The sequence below is a fragment of the Hyla sarda genome, assembly GCF_029499605.1.
Source record: "Hyla sarda isolate aHylSar1 chromosome 1 unlocalized genomic scaffold, aHylSar1.hap1 SUPER_1_unloc_16, whole genome shotgun sequence".
NCBI lineage: Eukaryota > Metazoa > Chordata > Amphibia > Anura > Hylidae > Hyla > Hyla sarda.
In genome coordinates, this window is record NW_026607577.1 from 387,611 (window position 1) to 412,867 (window position 25,257).

Genomic DNA, 25,257 nt, shown 5'->3' on the forward strand with positions numbered 1-25,257 from the left:
TGCCAATCTTTTTTTGACGGTTTTTGAGCGACGTTACATATTTTCCTCAGTTAACCCTTATGTTCAGAATATCAAACTTTATTTAAGATATGTGGATGATATTCTGGTAGTTTGGGAGGGATCCGAAGAGCGTTTTGCTTCTTTTGTTGATTTTCTGAACATAACCAACGAGGAAAATATGTTGTTTACATCTGTTTTTGGGGGTTTTGACCTGAGTTCCTTGGATGTAAAATTGGTCGTGAGGAATGGCGCGCTTACCACTGAGGGCTACCGCAAGGAGATTGCTCGCAATTCCTTGCTCCATTTTGATAGTTCCCACCCCTTACATGTTAAGCGCGGCATTCCTTACTCCCAATTTCTCCGTTTGCGTAAAGTAAATAGTGACGACACAACTTTTTTGACTCAGGCTACTGACTTAAAGAAAAGACTTACTGAACGACACTATCCTGAAAGTGTAATTGAAGACGGTTTTGACAGAGCTATGATAGTTAGACGGACGGATCTACTTAGACCTAAGGGTAGAGTAGACCTGAAACCAAAGAGGTTTATATTTTCATTGGCTAACTCCCAGATGAATCGCACTGTCGCTAATGCCATTAGAAATAATTGGTACATTATTGAGTCAGATACTGATCTCAAGGATGTTACCAAAAATTGTCCTCTCATTACTTATAGGAAAAATCGAACACTAGGCGATAAATTGAAGCACGTCCAATCTGTTGGACAAAAACCAGCCCGAAAGGGTTGTGAATGGCTTTCTGGTTCTATGCCTAAGGGCAATTTCCGATGTGGCAATTGCTCATTTTGTTCCCAATTCTTGTGTACTAATTGTTCCCAATTCTTGTGTACTAATCTACGGTTGTTTTTTTTTTTGCATGAAATAACTGATTTAATCACATGTCGTACCTCTTTCGTGGTCTACAGCATTTTTTGTCCCTGCGGCTTCTTCTATGTGGGCAAAACCATTCGACCCCTCCATGTGAGATTCCGTGAACATTTACGTTCAATTCGGACTGGAGTTGGTGTCCCTAGGTTAGTTGCCCACATGGAAGAAACCCACCAAAAGGATCCAAGTGTCCTTAAGTTTGCGGGTATAGAAAGGGTGAGAGATTTCCCAGGAGGTGGCGATCGTCAGACTTACCTTTTACGTCGTGAAGCTCACTGGATCCTTAAATTGGAAGCTACTGGTAGTTTGGGCTTTAATGACCGGGTAGAACTAGCACCTTTGTTATAATATATCATCATTGGGAACATTTTGCCATTATTCAATGCTAGTATAGATCATTTATGTTTTTACATGATTCTGTTTTGGTCTACATATTTATATTTAATGTGTATTTTAGCTTGTTGTACGAGCGGAGCCAGGACTTACTTTTGGGAGTCACATGATATCCTCTGTTTACATGTATCACGTGATGAGTGACGTCTCCGGATGTGACGCCTATTTTAGGTGTCGCCCGGAGACGGAAGTCATTCACCGGCTTGATGAAGCGCCAAACAGGCGTGAAAAAGCTTATTCCGGAGCTCCTGTCCCCCCCGCCTCCACTTATGTTTTCGCCTGGTGTACTGGTTACAGATTAAAGAGTTGAATTCCTGGTGAGTGCGATCCTTCTTCTATGTCCATGCATTGTATTATATGATGTCATTGTTGGTCCCTCCCACTAATATGTATGAGGGTAACACCTCCTTATGATGTCACTGTTGGTCCCTCCCACTGATATGTATGAGGGTAACACCTCCTTATGATGTCACTAATTTGTCATCCTATATAACACCTGATAAATCTTGTATTCACTATTCTTGAGAAAGACCTGATGGTCAGGTGGAAACGTTGCATCCCCTGTATGTGTATGGACCAATAAACCTCAAATTATTTGGACACCATTTGGAGCGCCGTCTTCCATCGTTTTTGTATATCTGGAGTCAGGAGTCTGTAATAATAGGTGGGAGAACAATCTCGCTACGTCAAACAGAATATAAAAAATAAATAAATAAAAACCTATAAGAATTTATGGGATTCCGTACTCCCATTCATCTAACTTCTGAATTTCCGCAAGCGGAAATTTTGCCGTGTGAATAGACCCTAAGATTCCGCTGCACACTAAGGAATTGCAGTTTTAGATCATGAGGGTCCGAGCGCTGTGGCCCCCCGCGATCATCTGTACGGAGCCTCGGCCACATCCCCCTCGCCCAAAGAGGGGGCCCCCTCCATTTATCTCCATGGTAGAGCTGTTTGGCTATCCTTGGCTCTCCCACAGAGATATATGGAGGGGGCGTGGCGGCCCTTGCTTGGGGCGGAGGTTGTGACACGCCGCTATGAAGGAATGTTGGGGCTCTAAGCAGGAGATCGCGGGGGGGGCACAGCACTCGGACCCCCCGCTATCTAAAACTTAAAAAAACTTCTTCTTTAACCCAAAACACCAAGGGCCCCGACTTCCATCTGCCAGCACACAGTAAACTTGGGTGCACGCCGAGGATGCTGCTACACCACTATCAAGTCCAGGCCCTCCATTACCAAGATGGTGTAGGGGCCTTTGGAAGTTACAAGGGACTACTGTTTGCGACTCCAAACCACCATGGACATAAATGTGACATCCCACCACCATCAGGGTAACACTACAAGTCCCAGCATTGATCTCTGGCACACCAAACATACAGGCTTGATTTGTACATACATTCAGATTCCTACAGAGGTGACCGGGACACAGAGAACTTCTCAGGCTTGGACTTGTAGTGGTAATAATGATGATGGAGGTCACTGTACTACTGTTAGGACTTTGGTAGGGACAGTAGAGACTTGTAGACATAGAAGACTTAAAGATTAGATGTGGCTGCAGACTTGTAGGCTTTGGCCTAGCTGGACTGGACTGAACTTGTACAGGACTGGTGCTTTACTGTCCAGGAACCAAGAGACTAAGGGGAAGATTTATCAGAACCAGAGGAAAACTTCTCCAGTTGCCCATAGCAACCAATCAGATCGCCTCTTTCATTTTTCACAGGCCTATGGGCAACTGCCCAACTCTTCCTGTGCACAGGTTTTGATAAATCTCCCCCTAAGTGTGGAGACTACAGCCCTTTATATATCAGGGGCTGGACTAAAGCCCATTGGTAGCTGGTTGCCTGTGGTTACCTGTGCCTCAGGAACTCTGGGTATCAGGTGATTAGTTTGCTTCTACCTGTATATATAGATAGGTTTGTTTGGTTTGTATCTCCTCGGTCTGTCGTATAATTGTACAGGACAAAGATCTTCTCTTCCTAAAGTATACCAGGAGTACAGCAATGTGTTTGATAAGATGTAGGCGGGGGGCACTACCTCCCCACAGACCCCATGATTGTACCATTGAGCTTCAACCAGGTGCTGTACCCCCAAAGGGCCGAGTCTACCCTCTGTTTGTGGCAGAGAACCAAGCCATAGAGGGGTATGTTACAGATGGACTGTCCCAGGGGTTCATCCAAAAATCTAGTTGAGGCCCCTGGGATTGGTGAGTTGAGGCCCCTGGGATTGGTGAGTTGAGGCCCTGTATCAATCGCAGGGGCCTCAATCACATTGCAGATTATACAAGTCTTACACAAGTCTTTCTGGACAAGTCTGATCTGAAAATTCCGTTGTGTGCACAGTGCAGCAGAATCTTATTGAAGTTGCATATACTAAAATCCAAGTATCGCTCTAGAGGTCCATGTAGCAGAAGCTCAAAACTGACTGTAAGGCAATTAGTGACACCCTCCTTGAAGGCCAAGAGAGGGTATGGATGTCTACCGGAAACGTGACTCCCCGCACTTCTACCAAAACCATGACTCCCCTGTATATTGGGACCTACTGCGTACTTTGACAAGTTAACCCAGTTGCCTATGAACTTAACCTCGCGCCCTCCATGCGGACTTCCGAGATCTTCCACATTTCATTCTTAAAGTTGTTGTTATGCAATCACTACACCTCACTACCTCCTTGACGAGGTCGGATTATGAGGTCTGCAGTATGCGTGACTCCCATATGTCCAGGGCCGGCCTCCAGTATCTAATCCTCTGGAAAGGCTATGGACCAGAGGAACGGTCCTGGGTTCCAGCTACAGATGTTCGCGCTTCTTCCCTTCTCCGTACCTTTCATGCTACATTCCTTCACAAATCTGTTGCTCCCCTATGTGGAGGGTTCATTAAGAGGTGCAGGGGTGTGGAAATTTAAAAAAAAACTACTTGTCCAAGGGACTAAAGCGGAACACAATCTACTTGTCCCTCAAGAAAATCCACTTGTCCTGGCAGATAAAATAATTTCAACCAAAATAGTCTGATCCCCCCCCCCCCCCCCCCCCACTAGACCACCAGGGATGGATATAAGATTCCTTTAGACCCTGCCGACAGCGGTGATCTAATGGGTTAATAGGTGATCGCAGCATGCCGGGATATTAGAGGAGGGAGAGCTGTAGATCCTCTTACACCCCAGACAAGCCCAGAAAAGTCTAGATGTAACTTTTTGATCACCTTATAAAAAATTTCTCATATGAAGTGACCAAAAATGAGCAATTCTGGACAATTATTTACATTTACACCGTTCACCGTACGGTTTAATTAACATCATATTTTAATAGCCTGGACATTTCCACATGCAGCGATATCACTTATGTTTATTTTTGTACATTATTTTTACTTAACCCCTTAAGGACATAGGGCGTATCCATACGCCCCCGTTTCCAAGTCCTTAAGGACCGAGGGCGTATGGATACGCTAGCCGGAGGGGAGCCGGAGCCGGATGCCTGCTGAAATCGTTCAGCAGGCATCCCGGCATATCGCCCAGGGGGGTCATTATGTCCCCCCATGTCGGCGATTGCCGCAGATCGCTGGACAATTCAGTCCAGCGATCTGCGGCAGATTCCGGTTCAATCGGGTCTCCAGTGACCCGATGACCCGGAATTACTGGCTGATCGGGGCCGTCAGAGACGGCCCCGAACAGCCATTGCCAGCAGGGGTGAGGTGGCACTGGTGCCACCTCACGATCGCCCTGATTCGTCGGCCGGATTACCGGCCGACCAATCAGGGCGCCTGCTGCGGGTGTCACTCCCGCAACCCGCTCCGCCCCTCTTCCGGAGGACGTGAGCGGGTGCGGGAAGACGACCCCCGATGCTGGGGACCCCGATCCCCGGCGTCCCTGTTGGGATCGGGGCCCCAGGAGCGACGGCCGCGGCGGAGACGACGAGGGACTGACCTGTGCTGCTGGATCGTTGGAGGTGAGTGACAGCCTCCTGCTGTTGCTTAGCAACAGCTCCCAGCATGCAACAAGGGCATGCTGGGAGCTGTAGTTATGCAACAGCAGGAGGCAGACCACCACAACTCCCAGCATGCCCTTATGGGCATGCTGGGACTTGTAGTTTTGCAACAGCTGAAGGCACATTCTTTCTATGGAAAAGTGTACCTTCAGCTGTTGTGTAACTACAACTCCCAGCTTGCACAATCAGCTAAAGTGCATGCTGGGAGTTGTAGTGGTGCATCTGGTGGTTGCATAACTACAACTCCCAGCATGCCCGTTGGCTGTCGGTGACTGCTGAGAGTTGTAGTTTTGCAACAGCTGAAGGCACACTGAGTTAAGTAGTAAACCAGTGTGTCTCCAGCTGTTGCATAACTACAATCCCCAGCATCCCCAGCCAATGTAGTATGCCTCCGGCTGTTGCATAACTACAAGACCCAGCATGCCCTTCCGCTGTCCGTACATGCTGGGGGTTGTAGCTTTTGCAACAGCTGAAGGCACACTGGTTGCAAAACACTGAGTTTGTTACCAAACTCGGTGTTTCACAACCTGTGTGTCTCCAGCTGTTGCAAAACTACAACTCCCAGCATGCACTGATAGACCGTACATGCTGGGAGTTGTAGTTTTGCAACAGCTGGATGTCCCCCCCCCCCAATGTGAATGTACAGGGTACACTCACATGGGCGGAGGATTACAGTAAGTATCCGGCTGCAAGTTTGAGCTGCGGCAAATTTTCTGTCGCAGCTCAAACTGCCAGCGAGAAACTACTGGGAACCCCCCGCCCATGCGACTGTACCCTAAAAACACTACACTACACTAACACAAAATAAAATAAAAAGTAAAAAACACTACATATACACATACCCCTACACAGCCCCCCTCCCCTCCCCAATAAAAATGAAAAACGTCTGGTACGTCACTGTTTCCAAAACGGAGCCTCCAGCGGTTGCAAAACTACAACTCCCAGCATGCACTGATAGACCGTCCATGCTGGGAGTTGTAGTTTTGCAACAGCTGGATGTTCCCCCCCCCCAATGTGAACGTACAGGGTACACTCACATGGGCGGAGGATTACAGTAAGTATCCGGCTGCAAGTTTGAGCTGCGTCAAATTTTCTGCCGCAGCTCAAACTGCCAGCGAGAAACTACTGTGAACCCCCGCTCGTGTGAATGTACCCTAAAAACACTACACTACACTACCACAAAATAAAATAAAAAGTAAAAAACACTACATATACACATACCCCTACACAGCCCCCCTCCCCTCCCCAATAAAAATGAAAAACGTCCGGTACACCACTGTTTCCAGAACGGAGCCTCCAGCTGTTGCAAAACAACTACTCCCAGTATTGCCAGATTGCCACTGACTGTCCAGGCATGCTGGGAGTTTTACAACAGCTGGAGGCCCCCTGTTTGGGAATCACTGGCGTAGAATACCCCTATGTCCACCCCTATGCAATCCCTAATTTAGGCCTCAAATGCGCATGGCACTCTCACTTTGGAGCCCTGTCGTATTTCAAGGCAACAGTTTAGGGCCACATATGGGGTATCGCCGTACTCTGGAGAAATTGGGCTTCAAATTTTGTGGGGTATTTTTTGCTATTACCCTTTTTAAAAATGTAAAATTTTTGGGAAAACATTTTAGGTAAAAAAAATAAAATTTTTTTTACATATACAAAAGTCATAAAACACCTGTGGGGTATAAAGGTTCACTTAACCCCTTGTTACGTTCCCCGAGGGGTCTAGTTTCCAAAATGGTATGTCATTTGTTTTTTTTTTTTGCTGTCCTGGCACCATAGGGGCTTCCTAAATGCGGCATGCCCCCAGAGCAAAATTTGCTTTCAAAAAGCCAAACGTGACTCCTTCTCTTCTGAGACCTGTAGTGCGCCAGCAGAGCACTTTTCACCCCCATATGGGGTGTTTTCTGAATCGGGAGAAATTGGGCTTCAAATTTTGGGGGGTGTTTTCTGCTATTACCCTTTTTAAAAATGTAAAAATTTTGGGAAACCAAGCATTTTAGGTAAAAAAAAATAAAAAATGTTCACATATGCAAAAGTCGTGAAACACCTGTAGGGTATTAAGGTTCACATTACCCCTTGTTACGTTCCCCGAGGGGTCTAGTTTCCAAAATGGTATGCCATGTGTTTTTTTTTTTGCTGTTCTGGCACCATAGGGGCTTCCTAAATGCGACATGCCCCCAGAGCAAAATTTGCTTTCAAAAAGCCCAATGTGACTCCTTCTCTTCTGAGACCTGTAGTGCGCCAGCAGAGCAATTTTCACCCCCATATGGGGTGTTTTCTGAATCGGGAGAAATTGGGTTTCAAATTTTGGGGGGTATTTTCTGCTATTACACTTTTTAAAAATGTAAAATTTTTGGGAAACCAAGCATTTTAGGTAAAAAAAAATATAATTTTTTTTACATATGCTAAAGTCGTGAAACACCTGTGGGGTATTAAGGTTCACTTTACCCCTTGTTACGTTCCCTGAGGAGTCTAGTTTCCAAAATGGTATGCCATGTGTTTTTTTTGCTGTTCTGGCACCATAGGAGCTTCCTAAAGGTGACATGCCCCCCAAAAACCATTTGACGCTCCTTCCCTTCTGAGCCCTCTACTGCGCCCGCTGAACAATTAACATAGACATATGAGGTATGTGCTTACTCGAGAGAAATTGGGTTTCAAATACAAGTAAAAATGTTCTCCTTTTTACCCCTTTTAAAAATTCAAAAATTGGGTCTACAAGAAAATGCGAGTGTAAAAAATGAAGATTTTGAATTTTCTCCTTCACTTTGCTGCTATTCCTGTGAAACACCTAAAGGGTTAATACACTTACTGAATGTCATTTTGAATACTTTGGGGGGTGTAGTTTTTATAATGGGGTCTTTTATGGGGTATTTCTAATATGAAGACCCTTCAAATCCACTTCAAACGTGAACTGGTCCATGAAAAATAGCGAGTTTGAAAATTTTGTGAAAAATGTCAAAATTGCTGCTGAACTTTGAAGCCCTCGGGTGTCTTCCAAAAGTAAAAACTCATAAATTTTATGATGCAAACATAAAGTAGACATATTGTATATGTGAACCCAAAAAAAATATATTTTGAATATCCATTTTCCTTACAAGCAGAGAGCTTCAAAGTTAGAAAAATGCAAAATTTTCATTTTTTTCATCAAATTTGGTGATTTTTCACCAAGAAAGGATGCAAGTTACCATAAAATTTTACCACTAAGTTAAAGTAGAATATGTCACGAAAAAACAATCTCGGAATCAGATTGATAACTAAAACCATCCCAGAGTTATTAATGTTTAAAGTGACAGTGGTCAGAATTGCAAAAAACGCTCCGGTCCTTAAGGTGAAAAAGGGCTCGGTCCTTAAGGGGTTAAAGAAAATTGGAAACTTTTATTAGGAAAGGGGCTTATTCACATGTATACAAACTTTTTAAAATATTTTAATCACTATTTTTCAGTCTCAATAGGGACTTATGTGTTACTGGGGGGGGGGGGGGGGTTCTGCTTCTCCAGTTTATATGGTGCATTTTGTGTCAGAAAATGCTGGAAGTTGCATTTAGTTACTAGATAACTACAACTCCCAGCATGCCCTGATACAGCCTATGGTTGTGTGGGTGTTGCAGCAGGTTGCACTGTATAGTACAGTTAAGGTTCTTGTGTAACATGCTGGGAGTTGTAGTTTTGGTTCGTGTCAGCTGCAGAGCCATAGACTGTGTCAAGGAATACTGGGAATTACAGTTAGTAACTACAACACCCAGCATGCCCTGATGCAGCCTATAGCTCTGCAGCTGACCCGAACCAAAACTACAACTCCAAGCATGTTACACTTTATAGTTCTACAGTTTAGGTTATGGTCCAACATGCTGGGAGTTGTAGTTTTGGTTCGGGCGTGTTTGTGTGCATCCGTGGGGCTCTTGGTTGGCGGGTGAGTATGAAGGGGGTGGGATTCTGGGGGTGCAATTTAGTGCGGGTGCCACTAAAAATAAATAAAATTAGATGGCACAACTGCCCTAATGCCCGACGTGACAGTCCGCTCCTATACAAAACATACATGCATACACATATCATACATGCACCAGCCACTGCCCCCATATACATACACACACACACACCTGCCACTGCCCCCCCCCACATCATACATTACATACATACACATCATACATGCACCAGCCACTGCCCCCATATACATACACACACACACACACCTGCCACTGCCCCCCCCCCCCACATCATACATTACATACATACACATCACACAGACATTATACACACACATCACACATTACACACATCACACATAGACATCATACACACATCATACATTACATATACACATCACACATACACTCACACCATACATATACAACCACCCTTCCTGCCGCCGCCTGTATTCTCGGCCTCCTCACCTGAGCCGCCATGAGTGGACATCAGAGCTGTAGTCCCGGCCGGTGTGAGGTGAGATTTCCGTCCTCCCCCTCCCCCCCTGCTCTGTGTTTTCCCCGTGCAAACAAGCAACCTCCCCGTGGTGGATTAGGTCCTGTCTAGACAGAGCAGGGGGAGGGGGAGGGATAGAGCTGTGTGCGGGGGATGGAGCTGTGCACGGAGCTGTCAACATCCTCTCTCTCACCCTGCTGTGTCTTCTGAGCTCCGTCCATCCTCCAGGAGGGGAGATAAGGGGGGTCTCTGCAGTCAGCTGGAGGCCGCCGCCCCCTCCATACACTCTGAGGTTGGTGTGAGGTGGAGACTTCCATCAGCTCCTGCGCCTCACACCGACATTAAAGAAAAATAAGGGGGAAGTCTGTCTCTCCCTGCCCGATACAGGGCTAAATCTATAAACAATTCACCTGCCCGGCACCCAAAACTACTTGTCCCGGGCGTCGGGCTATAGGATTTCCACATCCCTGGAGGTGGGTACTGTTAGGGCTCTTGTCTTTCCTTTGCTCCACTGCTGGTTTCTCAGACAACAAAACCTTAGCTGATGTTAATGAGCAGCTACTTATTTCCCTGGCTACTGTTCAATCAGTCAGCCCCTTCCCTGCTGAGTCCTGGCTATTTAACAGCAACAGTTCAAAGACCATGTAAGGGCATTGACAGTCTGATCTCCAAGAGCATTGTTACGCCGAGTGCTCCGGGTCCCCGCTCCTCCCCGGAGCGCTCGCAACGTTTTCCTGTTCGCAGCGCCCCGGTCACCGCTGACCGGGAGCGCTGTGATAATGTCCCCAGCCGGGATGCGATCCGCGATGCGGGATGCGCCCGCTCGAGATTCGCATCCCGGCCCGCTTACCAGACTCGTTCCCCGTCTGTTCTGTCCCGGCGCGCGCGCGCCGCCTCTCTGCGATTTAAAGGGCCGGTGCTCCACTGATTGGCGCCTGGTTCTAATTAGTGTGTTCACCTGTGCACTTCCCTATATAACCTCACTTCCCCTTCCCTTCCTTGCCGGATCTTGTTGCCATTGTGCCAGTGAAAGCGTTCCTTGTATGTCCCAAGCCAGTGTTCCAGACCTCTTGCCGTTGCCCCTGACTACGATCCTTGCTGCCTGCCCTGACCTTCTGCTACGTCCGACCTTGCTCTTGCCTAATCCCTTGTACCATGCCTATCTCAGCAGTCAGAGAGGTTGAGCCGTTGCCGGTGGATACGACCTGGTTGCTACCGCCGCTGCAAGACCATCCCGCTTTGCGGCGGGCTCTGGTGAATACCAGTAGCAACTTAGAACCGGTCCGCCGGCACGGTCCACGCCAATCCCTCTCTGACACAGAGGATCCACCTCCAGCCTGCCGAATCCTGACAAGCGTTACTGTTGTTCTCGTTTGTGATTCCATTTATGTCCCTGGCCTGGCTGACATCCACTCTGGTTCCTAATCCTGGTTCTGACTTTGGCTATTCCTGATTACCAGCTTTGGTTCCTGACCCCTGGCTGTGTGTTTGACCTGTTTCCTGCTTTAGTTTATTTTTGTATTTTTTTTTATCATTTTAAAATGTGTTTAGTAATAACCATAGGGAGTAAAGAAAGTGGGGTTAGGGGAGAAGGGAAATCAGAATCAGTCGTAGAGCAGTCTCGTAATACCGACAAAGTTATATATAACAGAGGAAAGAACTAGAGAGGCCAAAGGAGGAGTGCGGGGGCCACAAAATGGGCCCTATAGAAGGAGGGACTGAGGAGAATTCCATATCCACATGAGGAGGAATATAAAGGGGAGGATAAGAAAAAGAAGAGCGAACGAGCTCTAATAATCCAGACGAAGGAAAAGCTTTATAATAAGTGTGTAAATCCGGAAACACAAAACCGCCGTCTAATGTCTTCAGGGTGAGCGTCTATACGGGACACGTGGTCTCTTCTGAATCATAACAAAATTACTAAATAACCATCGGATAGAAGAAAAATAACAATTCCGTACTATGATAGGGACGGACTGTAAAAATATAAAATATTATTGGTAAATATAAGATTTAAGAACCTTTTTCCTTCCAATCCACGACATATATGGGAATTTACGAGCGTGTAACTGGGTCTTCAATCCGTGTAATAATGGCGCAAAGTGTGAAGTAAAGAGATCTTGTACCAGATGTGATCAGATCTCTAGGGATTTTATACCCCGGGGAGGACAAAGAAAAGGAAAAGAATTACACCCATGTTTACTGAACCCGGGGGATGCTGAGATTTGACTTGAATTAAAATCTCTATAATCATAATAAGAAGGGGGCGGGGACGACACTGACGCGTTACATTCCCTATATACAACGTCAGGGACAATATTACATTTATTATAAGTCCAGTGTGCGGAGATGAATATAAGAATAATAAATAATATAATATAGAGAACTTCTTAAAAAATGAATAACAAGTTTGGAGATGAAGCATATATTGTATAAATATATATAAGTATGTATTACTGTCAACTATCCTATGTACATGGTGAATATATAGATGTGTTATCTGCATCATTTATTGCTCTGAATTGCCTTCTCTCCTTTGTGAGTTCTTTGATGTTGAACAAGATGTGATTGCTGAGTAAAACATTTTCTACATTCTGAACATGAAAATGGCTTCTCCCATGTGTGAGTTCTTTGATGTTGAATAAGACTTGATTGATCAGGAAAACATTTAGCACATTCTGCACATGAAAATGGCTTCTCCCCTGAGTGAGTTCTTCGACGTTTAACAAGATCTGATTTCTGAGAAAAACATTTCCCACATTCTGAGCATGAAAATGGTTTCTCTCCTGTGTGAGTTATTTGATGTCTAACAAGGTCTGTTTTCCGAGTAAAACATTTCCCACACTCTGCACATGAAAATGGCTTCTCCCCTGTGTGAGTTATTTCATGTTGAACAAGATTTGATTTCTTAGTAAAACATTTCCCACATTCTGAACAAGGAAATGGCTTCTCACCTGTGTGAGTTCTCTGATGTTCAACAAGACCTGATTTATTAGTAAAACATTTCTCACATTCTGAACATGAAAATAGCCTCTCCGCCCTGTGAGTTCTTTGATGTTGAACAAGATTTGTTTTCCCAGGAAAACATTTCCCACATTCTGAACATGAAAATGGCTTCTCCCTTGTGTGAGTTCTTTGATGTTTAAGAAGACTTGATTTGTCAATAAAAAATTTTTCACATTCTGAACATGAAAATGGCTTCTCCCCTGTGTGAGTTCTTTTATGTTGAACAAGATGTGATTTCTTAGTAAAACATTTCCCGCATTCTGAGCATGAAAGTAGCTTCTCTCCTGAGTGAGTTCTTTGATGTACAACAAGGTCTGATTTCCGGGTAAAACATTTCCAACATTCTAAACATGAAAATGGCTTCTCCCCTGTGTGAGTTCTTTGATGTCTAAGAAGACTTGATTTGTCAGTAAAACATTTTCCACATTCTGAACATGAAAATGGCTTCTCTCCTGTGTGAGTTCTTTGATGTACACCAAGGTCTGATTTAAAAGTAAAACATTTCCCACATTCTGAACATGAAACTGGCTTCTTTCCTCTTTGAGCTCTTTTATGTATAACACCCCTTCTGTAACTTTTTTGCTGAACATCCAGTGATGACTGAGAAGACAGGACCTGTATATAAGGATGAGATGACAGATCTTGGCTGTGAAGGGCTGAGGGTGTATCTGGGATAATGGAATGTTCTTCATATGTATCTTGTGTGATATCATCATCTGCTTTATAATCTGAAGATATAAGATTCTCCTCTGATCTCCTGGTACAAGAATCTGCAGAGAATAACACAGATTTTATTTTTGAGTATTAACCTCTTAACAACCCAGGACATTTGTGCATTTCTAAGCAATAGTACTTAGTAAATCCACCCTTCATTTTAAGGGTGCGGTCACAAGGAGTAAACCAAGAGGAATTCACGCCAAAAAATTTACAGGCGGAAAAAATAATTTTATTTTCACGCAGAATTAGCGCACAGAAATGGGGGAGAAAGAAGTGAAGGGTTTTTCAGCCATTTCCGCGCAAATTCCACGCGAAAACGATGTCGGACGGAAATTTTTTTTTTTACCATTGACTTCTACTGATTTCTGCTAGGGGTTTCCGCTTGAGGAATGAACATGCTCTTCCTTCAAGCGGAACAGAATTCAGCATCGGCATTCCGCTAGCAGAATTTCCACAGTGTGAACAGGACAGCGGAAAAAACATTAAAGTCAATGGGCAGAGGAGATGAGCATTAATATGGAGCGGAGGATTCAAGAGGAATTACTAGAGTAGATTACGCTTGAATTACTCTGTGTGAACGCACCCTAACTCCTTAAGGACGTAGGGCGTACCTGTATGCCTTACGCCCGGTCCTGGTATTTAAAACGGGGTCATGCCGTCAAGCATCATACAGGGTCGGTCCCGATCCGAATGTCGTGCAGCGCACTATTAACCCTTTAGACGCAGCGATCAAAGTTGATCGCCGAGTCTAAATTGAAAGTAAAAACTTCCCGGCAGCTCAGTCGGGCTGACCGGGACTATTGCGATAAAATCGTGATGTCCCGATCAGCTAGGACGCGAGCGGAGGTCTCCTTACCTTGCTCTGTCATGTCCGATCGGCGTTTGATTGCTCCAAGCCTGAGCTACAGCTGAGCTGCTTGAGCAATCGAGCCCCTAGAACACTGATCCATGCAACGCTATGGCTTTGCAGGGATCAGCATAAGAGATCAGTGTGTGCAGTGTTATAGGTCCCTATGGGATAACAATGATCAGTATAAGAGATCAGTGTGTGCAGTGTTATAGGTCCCTATGGGATAACAATGATCAGTATAAGAGATCAGTGTGTGCAGTGTTATAGGTCCCTATGGGATAACAATGATCAGTATAAGAGATCAGTGTGTGCAGTGTTATAGTCTCCTATGGGATAACAATGATCAGTATAAGAGATCAGTGTGTGCAGTGTTATAGGTCCCTATGGGATAACAATGATCAGTATAAGAGATCAGTGTGTGCAGTGTTATAGGTCCCTATGGGATAACAATGATCAGTATAAGAGATCAGTGTGTGCAGTGTTATAGGTCCCTATGGGATAACAATGATCAGTATAAGAGATCAGTGTGTGCAGTGTTATAGGTCCCTATGGGATAACAATGATCAGTATAAGAGATCAGTGTGTGCAGTGTTATAGTCTCCTATGGGATAACAATGATCAGTATAAGAGATCAGTGTGTGCAGTGTTATAGGTCCCTATGGGATAACAATGATCAGTATAAGAGATCAGTGTGTGCAGTGTTATAGGTCACTATGGGATAACAATGATCAGTATAAGAGATTAGTGTGTGCAGTGTTATAGGTCCCTATGGGATAACAATGATCAGTATAAGAGATCAGTGTGTGCAGTGTTATAGGTCCCTATGGGATAACAATGATCAGTATAAGAGATCAGTGTGTGCAGTGTTATAGTCTCCTATGGGATAACAATGATCAGTATAAGAGATCAGTGTGTGCAGTGTTATAGGTCCCTATGGGATAACAATGATCAGTATAAGAGATCAGTGTGTGCAGTGTTATAGGTCACTATGGGATAACAATGATCAGTATAAGAGATCAGTGTGTGCAGTGTTATAGGTCCCTATGGGATAATAATGATCAGTATAAGAGATCAGTGTGTGCAGTGTTATAGGTCCCTATGGGATAACAATGATCAGTATAAGAGATCAGTGTGTGCAGTGTTATAGGTCCCTATGGGATAACAATGATCAGTATAAGAGATCAGTGTGTGCAGTGTTATAGGTCCCTATGGGAGCTATAACACTGCAAAAAAAAAAAATGAAACAAAGGTAATTTAACCCCTTCCCTAATAAAACTTTGAATCACCCCCCTTTTTCCATTAAATTAAACTGTGAAATAAAAATAAACATATGTGGTATCGCCGCGTGCGTAAATGTCCGAACTATAAAAATATATCGTTAATTAAACCGCACGGTCAATGGCGTACACGCAAAAAAAATTCAAAGTCCAACATAGCGTATTTTTGGTCACTTTTTATATCATGAAAAAATGAATAAAAAGCGATCAATAAGTCCTATCAAATGGTACCGCTAAAAACTTCAGATCACGGCGCAAAAAATGAGTCCTCATACCGCCCCATACACGGAAAAATAAAAAAGTTATAGGGGTCAGAAGATGACAATTTTAAACGTATACATTTTCCTGCATGTAGTTATGATTTTTTCCAGAAGTGCGACAAAATCAAACCTATATAAGTAGGGTATCATTTTAACCGTATGGACCTACAGAATAAAGAGAAGGGGTAATTTTTACTGAAATATGCAGTGCGTAGAAACGGAAGCCCCCAAAAGTTACAAAATTACATTTTTTCTTCAATTTTGTCCCACAATGATTTTTTTTTCCGTTTCGCCGTGGATTTTTTGGTAAAATGACTGATGTCATTACAAAGTAGAATTGGTGGCACAAAAAATAAGCCATAATATGGAATTTTATGTGCAAAATTGAAAGCGTTATTATTTTTAGAAGGTTATGAGGAAAACATGAAAATGCAAAAATGGAAAAACCCTGAGTCCTTAAGGAGTTAAATAAGATTTACTGCAAAACTGAAGATAGTTGCTATGATTAGAGATGAGCGAACTTACAGTAAATTCAATTCGTCAAAAACTTCTCGGCTCGGCAGTTGATGACTTTTCCTGCATAAATTAGTTCAGCTTTCTGGTGCTCCGGTGGGCTGGAAAAGGTGGATACATTCCTAGGAAAGAGTCTCCCAGGACTGTATCCACCTTTTCCAGCCCACCGGAGCACCGGAAAGCTGAACTAATTTATGCAGGATAAGTCATCAACTGCCGAGCCGAGAAGTTCATGACGAATCGAATTTACTGTAAGTTCGCTCATCTCTAGCTATGATAGAGGAACAGCCATACAACAGTGGTGTCAAACTGTGGCCCTCCAGATGTTGCAAAACTTCAACTCCAGCATGCTGGGACACCAAAGGTCTGTCTGCCTCCTCCAGAGGATGCACACTGTCCCCGAAAGGTAAATCAAGGCTTCCCTCTCATGGTATCCCTTAGTGCAGTGGTCTTCACTCTGTGGCCCTCCAGATGTTGCAAAACGTCAACTCCCAGCATGCCCAGGAGTTGAAGTTTTGCAACATCTGGAGGTTGACACCACTGCCTTACAAGGAGCGGGGACACCAGTCTATGACAATCATGTGGACACAGCCTCAGGGAAAATCACTGCTATGGGGCCCGGTCAGGGACCAAATGACCGTGCCCCCCAATCCACCTGACCCCACAGGTTATAATGGAGCAGTCATCCAAATCATCCCCTTTATAATCCTCATGCCAGCCAGAGAATTCAGACAAAGGATAGGGGATACGTTATAGATCACGGGGGTCCGACCCTTGGGACTCCCAGCGATCTCCAGAATGGGGCCCAGGCACTCTGCTTGAAGGGGGCGGACCAACCCCTGCATGGAGCGACAGCTGACACTCCCCCTCCATGTATCCCATAGAGATACATGTAGGAGGTGTGTCAGCCGCGGCATCCTGTGGGGGTGAGAACGGCCGCTTCTGGCAGACTGCTGGGGCCCCATTCAGGAGATTGCGGGGACTCCCAAGGGTCGGACCCCCGTGATCTATAATCTATTCCCTATCCTGTCTAGGCAGACAGTGAAGTTTTCCTGGAACAAAATTAAAAGGGGAACCGTTATTTTTAATGATTTTCGCTCACGACTCACCAGCCGCACCTATACCTCCATTTGGACCCACACAGGTGACCCGAACCGGAACATTTCCGTATCAGAGGGAAAGAATAAAGGGATTTAAAGATTCCAGTGGTCGTGACATCCCGGCCACGCCCCCTCGTTATGTGACGGCACGAGGGGGCGTGGCCATGACTTTACGATCACTGCTTCTGGTTCTGAGCCTTCTGAACAAAAAGTTCAGAACGCTGGAGCACCGGAGTACCCCTTTAAAGGAAAATTCTAGTACATGAGTACTTATCCCTTAGTCACAGAATCCTGTGTATAGGGGATATATGTCTGATCACTGGGGGGGTCCGACCACTGAGACCCCCGCGATCTCCTGCCTGGCATCCCATTTGTGTATCTCCGTCTCTCCCATAGAGATTCATGGAGAGACATGTCGGGCATCTCTTGGTGCGGTGGTTGACAGTAATCCCTGCACGGAGCGGAGGTCACCTGTGCCTGGAGAGATCTGGGGTGCTGGGCAGGAGATCACGGGGGGGTCCCGGCGGTCGGACCCCCATGATCAGACACTTATCCCCTCTCCTCAGGATGAAAAAGGAAAGATAGCGACTTCAGAGAGACAGAGAGCTGGTATCTACTGCTATATGGAGTAATATTAGTCTGTATATAATGTGATTCATGAACAGTATGGCGGTATTATTCAGTCACTATGTAGTGGTGATGGGATCAAGTCGCTGCTATAGAGTCAATATAGGGGGGAGGGGGATAGTATTTACCCTGGAGTCCCAAAGATTCTAGTTACACAAATACTTTCCGAAAATATTATTGTGACTGAATAGAATCTGTGACCCTTCTTTGTATTTAGTGGTTATTACTCACCTGGGTGGTTACCTGTAGGAATGTCCTCCTTATACTGCTCATCACCGCTCACATCTGTCACTTCTTCTTCCTTTATGTCTGTAGCATTAATATAGATCAGATCTTTCCCTGTAGGAATGTCCTCCTTATACTGCTCATCACCGCTTACATCTGTCTCTTTTACTTCCTTTATGTCTGTAGCATTAATATAGATCAGATCTTTCCCTGTAGGAATGTCCTCCTTATACTGCTCATCACCGCTTACATCTGTCTCTTTTACTTCCTTTATGTGTGTAGCGTTCATATAGATCAGATATTTTCCTGTAGGAATGTTCTCCTCATACTGCTCATTGCCACTCACACCTGTCTCTTCTTCCTTTATGTCTGTAGCATTAATATAGATCAGATCTTTCCCTGTAGGAATGTCATTGTCCACCTTATACTGCTCATCACCACTCACATCTGTCTCTTCTTCTTCTTCCTTTATGTCTGTAGCATTAATATAGATCAGACCTTTCCCTAAAGGAATGTCCTCCATATTCTGCTCATCAAGAGGACGGGGACACCTCTCTGGTGCTGTTTTCTTACTGGATTTGACTGTAGGGAACACATACAGAGACTGAATTCATTCTTTACATACAAATAATGAGAGGACATGTGTATATAGTCATGTCTATTACCTGGTGATGTGAGGGGCTGCTGATCCTCCATCATTACCTGACCCTTGTACTGATCCTTGTGTCCTTCTACATACTCCCACTCCTCCATGGAGAAATAGACCGCCACGTCCTGACACCTTATAGGAACCTGACACATAATGATACAGTCATCACCCCGACCCCTCCAGTGGTGTTACTGTATAATGTCCCAGCATTCCCAGTGTCACCTCTCCAGTCATCACCAGCCCCCTCCATTACTGTATAATGTCCCAGCAGTGTCACCTCTCCAGTCATCACCAGACCCCTCCATTACTGTATAATGTCCCAGCAGTGTCACCTCTCCAGTCATCACCAGACCCCTCCATTACTGTATAATGTCCCAGCAGTGTCACCTCTCCAGTCATCACCAGACCCCTCCATTACTGTATAATGTCCCAGCAGTGTCACCTCTCCAGTCATCACCAGACCCCTCCATTACTGTATAATGTCCCAGCAGTGTCACCTCTCCAATCATCACCAGACCCCTCCATTACTGTATAATGTCCCAGCAGTGTCACCTCTCCAGTCATCACCAGACCCCTCCATTACTGTATAATGTCCCAGCAGTGTCACCTCTCCAGTCATGACCAGACCCCTCCATTACTGTATAATGTCCCAGCAGTGTCACCTCTCCAGTCATCACCAGACCCCTCCATTACTGTATAATGTCCCAGCAGGGTCACCTCTCCAGTCATCACCAGACCCCTCCATTACTGTATAATGTCCCAGCAGTGTCACCTCTCCAGTCATCACCAGACCCCTCCATTACTGTATAATGTCCCAGCAGTGTCACCTCTCCAGTCATCACCAGACCCCTCCATTACTGTATAATGTCCCAGCAGGGTCACCTCTCCAGTCATCACCAGACCCCTACATTACTGTATAATGTCCCAGCAGTGTCACCTCTCCAGTCATCACCAGACCCCTACATTACTGTATAATGTCCCAGCAGTGTCACCTCTCCAGTCATCACCAGACCCCTACATTACTGTATAATGTCCCAGCAGTGTCACCTCTCCAGTCATCACCAGACTCCTCCATTACTGTATAATGTCCCAGCAGTGTCACCTCTCCAGTCATCACCAGACCCCTCCATTACTGTATAATGTCCCAGCATTCCCAGCAGTGTCACCTCTCCAGTCATCACCAGACCCCTCCATTACTGTATAATGTCCCAGCAGGGTCACCTCTCCAGTCATCACCAGACCCCTCCATTACTGTATAATGTCCCAGCAGGGTCACCTCTCCAGTCATCACCAGACCCCTCCATTACTGTATAATGTCCCAGCAGTGTCACCTCTCCAGTCATCACCAGACCCCTCCATTATTATATAATGTCCCAGCAGTGTCACCTCTCCAGTCATCACCAGACCCCTCCATTACTGTATAATGTCCCAGCAGTGTCACCTCTCCAGTCATCACCAGACCCCTCCATTACTGTATAATGTCCCAGCAGTGTCACCTCTCCAGTCATCACCAGACCCCTCCATTACTGTATAATGTCCCAGCAGTGTCACCTCTCCAGTCATCACCAGACCCCTCCATTACTGTATAATGTCCCAGCAGTGTCACCTCTCCAGTCATCAGACCCCTCCATTACTGTATAATGTCCCAGCAGTGTCACCTCTCCAGTCATCACCAGACCCCTCCATTACTGTATAATGTCCCAGCAGTGTCACCTCTCCAGTCATCACCAGACCCCTCCATTACTATATAATGTCCCAGCAGTGTCACCTCTCCAGTCATCACCAGACCCCTCCATTACTGTATAATGTCCCAGCAGTGTCACCTCTCCAGTCATCACCAGACCCCTCCATTATTATATAATGTCCCAGCAGTGTCACCTCTCCAGTCATCACCAGACCCCTCCATTACTGTATAATGTCCCAGCAGTGTCACCTCTCCAGTCATCACCAGACCCCTCCATTACTGTATAATGTCCCAGCAGTGTCACCTCTCCAGTCATCACCAGACCCCTCCATTACTGTATAATGTCCCAGCATTCCCAGCAGTGTCACCTCTCCAGTCATCACCAGACCCCTCCATTACTATATAATGTCCCAGCAGTGTCACCTCTCCAGTCATCACCAGACCCCTCCTTACTGTATAATGTCCCAGCATTCCCAGCAGTGTCACCTCTCTAATCATCACCAGACCCCTCCATTACTGTATAATGTCCCAGCAGTGTCACCTTTCTAATCGTCACCAGACCCCTCCATTACTGTATAATGTCCCAGCAGTGTCACCTCTCCAGTCATCACCAGACCCCTCCATTACTGTATAATGTTCCAGCAGTGTCACCTCTCCAGTCATCACCAGACCCCTCCATTACTGTATAATGTCCCAGCAGTGTCACCTCTCCAGTCATCACCAGACCCCTCCATTACTGTATAATGTCCCAGCAGTGTCACCTCTCCAGTTATCACCAGACCCCTCCATTACTGTATAATGTCCCAGCAGGGTCACCTCTCCAGTCATCACCAGACCCCTCCATTACTGTATAATGTCCCAGCAGTGTCACCTCTCCAGTCATGACCAAACCCCTCCATTACTGTATAATGTCCCAGCAGGGTCACCTCTCCAGTCATCACCAGACCCCTCCATTACTGTATAATGTCCCAGCAGGGTCACCTCTCCAGTCATCACCAGACCCCTCCGTAGCTGTATAATGTCCCAGCATTCCCAGCAGTGTCACCTCTCCAGTCATCACCAGACTCCTCCATTACTGTATAATGTCCCAGCAGTGTCACCTCTCCAGTCATCACCAGACCCCTCCATTACTGTATAATGTCCCAGCAGTGTCACCTCTCCAGTCATCACCAGACCCCTCCATTACTGTATAATGTCCCAGCAGTGTCACCTCTCCAGTCATCACCAGACCCCTCCATTACTGTATAATGTCCCAGCAGTGTCACCTCTCCAGTCATCACCAGACCCCTCCATTACTGTATAATGTCCCAGCAGGGTCACCTCTCCAGTCATCACCAGACCCCTCCATTACTGTATAATGTCCCAGCAGTGTCACCTCTCCAGTCATGACCAAACCCCTCCATTACTGTATAATGTCCCAGCAGGGTCACCTCTCCAGTCATCACCAGACCTCTCCATTACTGTATAATGTCCCAGCAGTGTCACCTCTCCAGTCATCACCAGACCCCTCCATTACTGTATAATGTCCCAGCATTCCCAGCAGTGTCACCTCTCCAGTCATCACCAGACCCCTCCATTACTGTATAATGTCCCAGCAGGGTCACCTCTCCAGTCAGCAGCTCCATCATCTTGTTGATGAGTTCTAGGATCTTCTGTTCATCCATTTCCTCATGTATCAGGGAGTGAGGTGGGGGCCCCGGGATTGGGCTCAGGGTTCTTCCCCATCCTTCACACACAGGGGCCCGACAGCGCCCACTAGAGGACTTCTTCACTACTGTGTAATCCTGTGTATGGAGAGACACATTAATATCCCTACATGCAATCCCAGAATCCCTCACCTCTCCAGTCATATCCATCTGTTATTACATAGATAAGAATGAGGTCATGTGACATCACTCCCAGAATCCCTCACATCTCCAGTCATATCCATCTGTTATTACATAGATAAGAATTAGGTCATGTGACATCACTCCCAGAATCCTTCACCTCTCCAGTCATATCCATCTGTTATTCAATAGATAAGAATGAGGTCATGTGACATCACTCCCAGAATCCCTCACCTCTCCAGTCATATCCATCTGTTATTCCATAGATAAGAATGAGGTCATGTGACATCACTCCCAGAATCCCTCACCTCTCTAGTCATAACCATCTGTTATTACATAGATAAGAATGAGGTCATGTGACATCACTCCCAGAATCCCTCACCTCTCCAGGCATATCCATCTGTTATTACATAAATAAGAATGAGGTCATGTGACATCACTCCCAGAATCCCTCACCTCTCCAGTCATAACCATCTGTTATTACATAGATAAGAATGAGGTCATGTGACATCACTCCCAGAATCCCTCACCTCTCCAGTAAGCCGGAAGAGTATCTGTAGGGTGAGGTTTATGATCCTGTCGGCCATCTTGTTCCTGTCTCTCTCCATGGTTGATGGGTCATCCATGAGAATTCTCTTATATAGAAGATATCAGCAGAGGATCCTGGATTGGAGAAACCTGAAGGGAAGAAGAGGAGACGATGATAAACCGCACCAGATTCTATGGAGAAATAAAATCCATGTCCTGGAGATAATCTGGGAAACATCTGAGGAGACATTATAGGAGTTTTCAGATTTCTCTATAAAACAAAATCCATTGTCCGAGGGCTGTAAAATAAGAGGCTAGAGCGCACTCACCTCTCCCGTCCAGTGGTGGCGCTCTGGTCCTCCAGGTCTTCTGAGGTCGCTCTCCCTGCTCTGCTGAAGACGTTGTGAATCCATTTCTCCTAATCTCTGAGGCTGCGGTGTATTCAGAACGTCTTCATCAGAGCAGGGAGAAGAATAGAGGGATTCAATATGACATTGTCCAATGAAGAATAGTGAAATGTGTCCACTAGGGGGCACAATATACATCACAATTACATCAGGATTTTATGTGAATTGTGATATGTCCCCCCGGAAGAACCTGCTATTACCTGCAGCAGAGGCCGAGCATCATATACCGTTACACACGCAGGGTCTGGGCCACCACCGGAGTCAGTGTTTCCCAAGCAGGGTGCCTCCAGCTGTTACAGCAGTTGGCTGTCAGGGCATGCTGGGAGTTGTAGTTTCACAACAGCCGGAGGCACACTGGTTTGGAAACTCTTAAGTAATCATAGGGGCGCGGGAGAAACTTAAAAAACCTGATGCTTACATAGTCCTGTATGGAAGAAGTGGCTGATACCCGGAGAAAAGAGACTGACCAGGTGACAGGATGGGCGGGTAAGTGACCTGATACCTTCACCATCCAGACATCCCCTGGGGGGCAGTATAGGCAGGAAATCAGGCAAACAACCGCTTGTCGGCACGGCGCTCCCTAGAGAAACAACCGCACAGCGCCATGTCTAAGCCACGCCCACCTACATTATTTTATTACAGAAATGGGATATAAACTTATTAGGGGAGGGGCTTCTATTACAAACCCTGAATAACGCTCTGCCATAGTGATCAGTGTTATCGGTGCTCGGCTTATACAGGCTGTGGAGGTGTCTGTATACTTAGAGCACCGATCTGAGCACAGAGCACGGTAAGGGGCCCTCCGGCCGTCATCTCAGCTGATCTAGACTCCGCCCCCCAACAACTGCATTTTACTAATTGTAGATCCTGCAATCGACTTTGATAATGGAATCTAAAGGGTTAATGGCGATGACCGTCATTAGTGACGAGTCCTGGCTGCTTATAGCTCCTGAGCTCCCCTCAAAGTCCCATATGGGGCACAGAATGTAAATATACATCGTGTCCTTAAGGGTTAATAATAAACATCCCCAATAATCCTGATCTGATGGTGACCGCACACACATACCTGTATCTGTAGAGGAGCCGTGTGCTTACAGGACCTGCGATGATGTCACCGTCATGTGATCAGTCACATGGAGGAGGAGTCACATGATCAGGGGCTGCTGCTCTGAGAGATCTCCACACACAACACAACAGCAGTGACTGCCCCACCAGGACCTGCTCTGTATCTGCTACATGCTGGAGGTGTAGGACCTGTGATGATGTCACAATCATGTGACCAGTACATTTAGGGGCAAAGTTTAGCAGTAGAGATGTGACTGTGGATGAAGGACCTGTGGGAGGATCATGTGACAGGAGTGGGCGGAGCTCAGAAGTGCAGGATAGAGGAGATTGTGATTGAAGGACCTGTGACAATGGTCATGTGACAGCAGAGTCCTGCATACACTGAGCAGATGAGCCTAAAGCAGCGGCCCCTGATCACGTGACTCCTCCTCCAAGTGATCACATGACGGTGACATCATCACAGGTCCTGTAAGCACACGGCTCCTGTACAGTCTGCAGGTGGAGGTATGTGTGTGGTCACATGTGGAGTACTGTCAGATGTTTTTTGTATTATTAACCCCTTCAGGACCCGGCAGTTTTGAGTTTTAACCCATTAACGACACAGCGATTTCTCATTTTTGTGTTATTTTAACTTTTTTCCTCCTCGCCTTCTAACAGCCATTATGCTTGTAATTTCCTCTTTACAAACCCATATGAGTCTTGTTGTTGTTGATGATGTTTTTTTGCACCACTGATTTGTACTTTAAAATTACATCAATCATTTTAATGTAAAACCTACAACAAGGGCCAAAAAAAATATCATTTGTTAGGTGAAAAAAAAAAGCAATTTTTAAAATCTGGGGTCTTCTGT

The 25,257-nt window shown here is 45.7% G+C and overlaps 1 protein-coding gene across 1 annotated transcript; it reads right to left on the reverse strand.

The window, feature by feature from the left end:
* Positions 1 to 1,923: 1,923 nt before the first annotated feature.
* Positions 1,924 to 24,660, reverse strand: LOC130298022 (oocyte zinc finger protein XlCOF7.1-like). Its single transcript, XM_056550904.1, has 7 exons — positions 24,409 to 24,660; positions 22,938 to 23,085; positions 22,186 to 22,365; positions 18,914 to 19,040; positions 18,255 to 18,830; positions 12,937 to 13,449; positions 1,924 to 1,931 (listed from the first exon to the last, which is right to left on the reverse strand). The coding sequence occupies exons 2-7, from the start codon at positions 23,031 to 23,033 to the stop codon at positions 1,924 to 1,926; spliced, it is 1,500 nt and encodes a 499-aa protein (XP_056406879.1). The 5' UTR covers positions 23,034 to 23,085; positions 24,409 to 24,660.
* Between the last annotated feature and the right edge of the window lie 597 nt (positions 24,661 to 25,257).